Source organism: Rhinopithecus bieti, unplaced genomic scaffold (genome assembly GCF_001698545.2).
Source record: "Rhinopithecus bieti isolate Rb0 unplaced genomic scaffold, ASM169854v2 scaffold_16097, whole genome shotgun sequence".
NCBI lineage: Eukaryota > Metazoa > Chordata > Mammalia > Primates > Cercopithecidae > Rhinopithecus > Rhinopithecus bieti.
In genome coordinates, this window is record NW_016808851.1 from 977,869 (window position 1) to 984,462 (window position 6,594).

Consider the following 6,594-nt stretch of genomic DNA (forward strand, 5'->3'; position numbering starts at 1 on the left):
CTGTGTCGCTCGCGCTGGGAGTTGGAGACTGGAGCTGTTCCTATTCTGCCATCTTGCTCCGCCCCCCCAGAACAAATTTTTTTGAGGCATCAAAAGCCCATTTAAATTTGGTGCCAGGATCTGAGGCAATCGCAGAAGCTGCTGATGGCCTTGCAAATCTTAACCCGGTCACTTGGGTTAAAACTATCAGAAGTTCCACTATTGTAAATCTCGTATTAATCCTGGTGTGCCTGTTCTGTCTGCTGTTAGTCTGCAGGTGTACCCAGCATCTCCGAAGAGATGGCGACCAGCGAGAATGGGCCATGATGACGATGGCGGTTTTATCAAAAAGAAAAGGGGGAAATGAGGGGAAAAGAAAGAGATCAAATTGTTGCTGTGTCTATGTAGAAAAGGAAGACATAAGAAACTCCATTTTGATCTGTACTAAGAAAAATTGTTCTGCTTTGAGATGCTGTTAATCTGTAACTTTAGCCCCAACCCTGTGCTCACAAAAACATGTGCTGTATTGAATCAAGGTTTAGTGGACTTAGGGCTGTGCAGGATGTGCCTTGTTAACAATATGTTTGCAGGCAGTATGCCTGGTAAAAGTCATCACCATTCTCCATTCTCTATTAACCAGGGACACAATGCACTGCAGAAAGCCGCAGGGACCTCTGCCCAAGAAAGCCTGGGTATTGTCCAAGGTCTCCCCCGACAGAGACAGTCTGAGATATGGCCTTGTGGGAAAGGAAAGATGTTACATCCCCCAGCCTGACACTCGTGAAGGGTCTGTGCTGAGGAGTAGTAGTGAAAGAGGGAGGCCTCTTTGCAGTTCAGATAAGGGGAAGGTTTCCGTCTCCTGCTCGTCCCTGGGAATGAAATGTCTCAGTGTAAAGCTGACCATGAGATAGGAGAAAACCGCCCTGTGGCTAGAGGTGAGATACGCTGGCAGCAATACTGCTATGTTACTCTTTGCTACATTGAGATGTTTGTGTAAAGGGAAACATAAATCTAGCCTACAATGCACATCCAGGCACTGTACCTTTCCTTGACTACTCATGATGTAATGGCTCACCAGGTGCCAAAGGAAGTTTATGGCTATCAGACAACCGCCTGCTTAGATACCAGGCACTACTCCTTGAGGGACCAGTGCTTCAAATATGAATGTGTGCAGCCCTCAACCCTGCCACTTTTCTTCCAGAGGATGGGGAACCAATCGGGCATGACTGTCAACAAATTATAGTCCAGACTTATGCTGCCTGAGATGATCTCTTAGAAATCCCCTTAGCTAATCCTGACCCTAACCTATATACCAATGGAATTTCATTTGTGGAGAATGGGATACGAAGGGCAGGTTATGCCATAATTAGTGATGTAACCGTACTTGAAAGTAAGCCTCTTGCCCTAGGGACCAGCACCCAGTTAGGAGAACTAGTGACACATACCCAAGCCTTAGAACTGGGAAAGGGAAAAAGAATAAATATGTATACAGATAGCAAGTGTACTTATCTAATCCTACATGCCCATGCTGCAATATGGAAAGAAAGGGAGTTCCTAACCTCTGGGGGAACCCCCATTAAATACCACAAGGAAATCATGGACTTATTGCACATGGTGCAAAAACCCAAGGAAGTGGCAGTCTTACACTGCCAAAGCCATCAAAAAGGGGAAGGAGAGGGGAGAACAGCAGCATAAGTGGCTAGCAGAGGCAGGGAAAGACCAGCAGAAAGGAAAGAGAAAGAGAAAGTCAGAGAGAGAGACAGAGAGAGGAAGAGACAGAGACAAAGAGGGAGTCAGAAAGAGAGAGACAAAGAAGTCAAAGAGAAAGAAAGAGAGATGGAAGTAGTAAAGAAAAAACAGTGTGCCCTATTCCTTTAAGAGCCAGGGTACATTTAAAACCTATAATTGATCATTGAAGGTCTTCTCTGTAACCCTATAACACACCAATATCACCTTGTCAGTGTAAACAAGAGTGTAACCTGAAAGCACTGAGGCCACTGACAACCCGTAGCCTTCCAATCAAAAATCCTTAACCCAGCAGGTTTCCTAACAGGGGATCTAAATCTTAATTAATTACCCATACAAAGGTCCAACCAAATCTAGGAGGAACTCCCTTCAGGACAGGAGAATAGATGGTTCCTCCCCTGGCAATTAAGGAAAAAAGACACAATGGGTATTCAGTAAATAAGAAAACTCTTGTAGAAGCAGAGTTAGGAAAATTGCCTAGTAATTGGTCTGCTCAAATGTGCCAGTTGTTTGTACTCAGCCAAACCTTAAAGTACTTACAGAATCAGGAAGGAGCCATCTATACCAATTCTAAGTTAATATGGGCTGAACAAGGTCTTATTAACAGCAAAGAATAATTGAAATCCCAAACTTACAAGGTTTCCAACAAAAGTAAAGTTTGCTAAAAGTGAACAGTGTAAACATATATTATCCTAACTTCTAACCTTGTGGAAATCAGACCCTATCAGTACCCCTCAAAGCTCAAGTCTGTCAGTGCAGAACCATACAATTAATACCCCTACTTATAGGGTTAGGGATGGCTACTGCTACAGGAACCAGAATAGCCAGTTTATCTACTTCATTATCCTACTACCACACACTCTCAAAGGATTTCTCAGACAGTTTGCAAGAAGTAACGAAATCTATCCTTACTCTACAATCCCAAATAGACTTTTTGGCAGCAGTGACTCTCCAAAACTGCCAAGGCCTAGACCTCCTTACTGCTGAGAAGAGAGGACTCTGCACCTTCTTAGGAGAAGAGTGTTGTTTTTACACTAACCAGTCAGGGATAGTACAAGATGCTGCCCGGCAATACAGGAAAAAGCTTCTGAAATCAGACAACGCCTTTCAAAGTCTTATACCAACCTCTGGAGTTGGGCAGCATGGCTTCTCCCCTTTCTAGGTCCCATGGTAGCCATCTTGCTCTTACTCACCTTGGACCCTGTATTTTTAACCTGGTCAAATTTGTTTCCTCTAGAATCGAGGCCATCAAGCTACAGATGGTCTTACAAATGGAACCCCAAATGAGCTCAACTAACAACTTCTACCGACGACCCCTGGAACGAACTGCTGGCCCTTCCACTGGCCTAAAGAGTTCCTCTGGAGGACACTACAACTGCAGGGTCCCTTCTTCACCCCAATCCAGCAGGAATTAGCTAAAGCGGTCATCACCCAATTCCCAGCAGCAGTTAGGGTGTCCTGTTTAGAGGGGGGATTGAGAGGTGACAATGTGCTAGCAGCCCTTACTCGCTCTCGGCGCCTCCTCGGCCTTGGCACATGCTCTGGCCGCACTCGAGGGGCTCTTCAGCCCACTGCAGTGCTGTGAGGGCCCCTCTCCAGGGCCGGCCGAGGCCAGAGCCTCTGCTCATGGGAAAGTGGGAAGAGAGAGGTGCAGGCGGGAGCTGGAGTTGTGTGTGGCGCTTATGGGCCAGTGTGGATTCCAGGTGAGTGTGGGCTCAGCAAGGCCGGCACTTGGCCCTGGCCGGCACGTGCTGAGCTTGATTGGAGGCTGAATCCCATGTGTGGACCGCCTTTCCCTCTTTGTGGTATCGCTGGCCACAATAACAGGTCTCTGTCTCTTTCTCGCTTCCCTTCTTTTCCTCTTGATTGTCTGGAATGAGTTCCCTCTGGGCTGCTGGAGTGCCCCAGCTTAGGTGCCGCAAAATCCCACAGTGAGTGCCAGTGAGAGGTGAAGCCGGCTGAGCTTCTGGGTCGTGTGGGTACTTGGAGAACTTTTCTGTCTAGCTAAAGGATTGTAAACGCACCAATCAGCACTCTGTAAAAATGGACCTATCAGCGCTCTATAAAATGGACCATTGGTGGGACATGGGTGGGGCCAAATAAGGGAATAAAAGCTGGCCACCCAAGCCAGCAGCAGCAACCCACTTGGGTTGCCTTTCACACTGTGGAAGGTTTGTTCTTTTGCTCTTCACAATAAATCTTGCTGCTGCTCACTCTTTGGGTTCGCACTCCTTTATGAGCTGTAACACTCACGGTGAGGGTCTGTGGCTTCACTCCTGAAGCCAGCGAGACCACGAGCCCACCAGAAGAAGGAAACTCCAACACATTTGAACATCTGAAGGAACAGACTCCAGACGCACCATCTTTAAGAGCTGTAACACTCACTGTAAAGGTCTGCAGCTTCACTCCTTAAGTCAGCGAGACCACAAACCCACCTGAAGGAAGAAACTCTGGACACATCTGAACATCTGAAGGAATAAACTGTGGACACACTGTCTTTCGGAGCTATAACACTCACCGTGAGGGTCATTGATTTCATTGTTGAAGTCAGCAAGACCAAGAACCCACCGGAAGGAACCAATTCCGGACGCACTGCCCTCCCCACTCGACTGAACAGCTCTCAGTATCTCAAATTCATCATGCTCCAGACTTTTGCTCATGTGGTGCCTTCATTTCCAACATTCCCGCTTTTCCAACATTGGCTTTCCCTTAGCTCATTTCCAACATTGACCTTCCCTTAGCTCAACTGCTAAGGTCTTACATCCAGGTGCCACCTCTTTTGCCTTCTTCAGGAAGCCTTTTTTTTTTTTTTTTTTTTTTTTGAGACAGGGTTTCACTCTGTTGCCCAGGTTGGAATGCAGTGACACACTCACAGCTCATTGCAGCCTCAATCTCCCAGCTCTGGCAGTAAACAGATGGGCCTCTCTGGACCCCAGTTTCCAGAAGTTGAACATCAAGACAATAGCTCTCAATTCCCTACATTTGTTAGGATTGTATGAGGGGTCCTTCCAGTGCTGTCCTAGTATGGTACTTGGCTAATGGAAAACCAATCTCTGTAACTTGGACTAGTTTTATTCCCACCTTATTTGGGAATTATGGGAATATAAAGTTATAAGACTGTAAAAATATAAAGTTAACAATCTGACCCTCACTTGGGAATTATAAAATTACAATCTGATATCCACTTTACTTGGAAATTATGGTCAGCCCTCTGTATCCTCAATCAACCTGGGACTGACAATATTTGAAAAAATTAAAAATAATCGTAGAAATAAGAAAGTACAGTGTAACATCTATTTACATAGCATTTACATTGTATTAGGTATTATAAGTACAGCAGTCCTGGAATAACATCATTTCATCATTTTGCTCAGTGGTTTTCTTATAATGCTGAGGAAAAAAATAGATTTCTGATTGGGTCCACTGTCACGTTTTGTCCGTGTCTGTGGATTTTCTCTCTGTCTTCCAGTCTTCTGTCACATCCCAAAGCCGTGCAGTGCACTTCAGGTGAAATTGCATCTACATGGTCTGAGTGTGAGTGTGGGTATGTGGGAGTGCGCCCTATGAGGCATGGTATCCTACCCTGCCTGGTGCCCTGAGTTGGAATAAGCCGGTAAAAATCATCTCACTTTTACTAAGCTTTATTTTCTCTAAGCTGGGGATAGGGAGTGCTTTTAAAAGAAAACTTTTTTTTTTTTTTTTTTCTTTGAGACAGAGCTGTGCTCTGTCGCCCAGGCTAGAGTACAGTGGCATGATCTTGGCTCACTGCAACCTCTGTCTCCTGGGTTCAAGCGATTGTCCTGCCTCAGCCTCCTGAGTAGCTGGGAATACAGGCACGTGTCACCACACCCAGCCAATTTTCTGCATTTTTAGTTGCGATGTGCTTTCACCATGTTGGCCAAGCTGGTCTTGAACTCCTGGCCTCAAGTGATCTGCCCACCTCAGCCTCCCAAAGTGCTGGGATTATAGGCGTGAGCCAAAATCTTTTCTTAAATGTATGCATGGCTCACACTTATTTCAATTTTTAATATTAGAAGGGTTTTGGTCTTTATTTATAAGTTTAGGAGCGATTTTGTGACCACAGATATGTTGTAGGAACTTCACTCATATCAATTAGCTTGTGGTCAAACTAGTTTCCTTACAGTCATTTGGCTTAAAGTTTCAGTTTCCAAGAACCCCTCCACAATGTTAGGTGAGGACTTAGGGAATATAGGTGATATGCCAATACTTTTTTTTTTTTTTTTTCCACCAAGGACTTGAGCATCTGTGGACGTGGTTCCCCTGGATGGGCCCTGGAACCAATCAGGACTATAAAATCCTTTTAAGGTTTTAAGAAGACCATTGTTATCTCTGTGCTCTGAGGAGATAGAGCACTGACGAAGCCCCGCAAGCTCACCGAGATTAAGTGCCCCTGCCTAAAGTTACAAAGCCTCTTATCCTCAGGCCACCTCCAGTACAGTAAATCCAAGCCCTTCCGTCTAAACTTGCCGCCCTGAGTACCAAGGGTCACCTCAGCCTTTCAGGCTGAAAGGAGGGAGGCAAAGTCTCAGGGCAGGGTCTGAGCCCCATTCCGCACCCCACCCTCTGTCTGGTACAGCCAACCAAACCAAAGTGCCCCAAGCCGTGACATCCCGGCCGGCGCTCCCAGGCCCCCGCCCTCCGCACGTCACGGCCGCCGGGTGCAGTGCCCCCTAGGGGTCCCTGCGGACGAGGAGGAAGCGCCAGGTTCTTCCAGCTGCCGCCAGCTCGCCTGGCACGCGCCACGCCGCCATCGGCAGCCGCAGCTCCGTGTCCCCTGAGGACCCGCCGCCTCGCGCCATGGGCACGCGCCTGCCACTCGTCCTGCGCCAGCTCCGCCGCCCGCCCCAT

At 47.0% G+C, this 6,594-nt stretch overlaps 1 protein-coding gene across 1 annotated transcript in view; it reads left to right on the top strand.

Moving 5' to 3' along the window:
• Positions 1 to 6,421: 6,421 nt before the first annotated feature.
• MTHFD1L (methylenetetrahydrofolate dehydrogenase (NADP+ dependent) 1 like) overlaps positions 6,422 to 6,594 on the top strand; it is a 247,378-nt gene continuing 247,205 nt past the window's right edge. The window contains exon 1 of the mRNA XM_017887637.1: positions 6,422 to 6,594. Coding sequence (XP_017743126.1) covers positions 6,544 to 6,594 — 51 coding nt within the window. The 5' untranslated portion in view covers positions 6,422 to 6,543.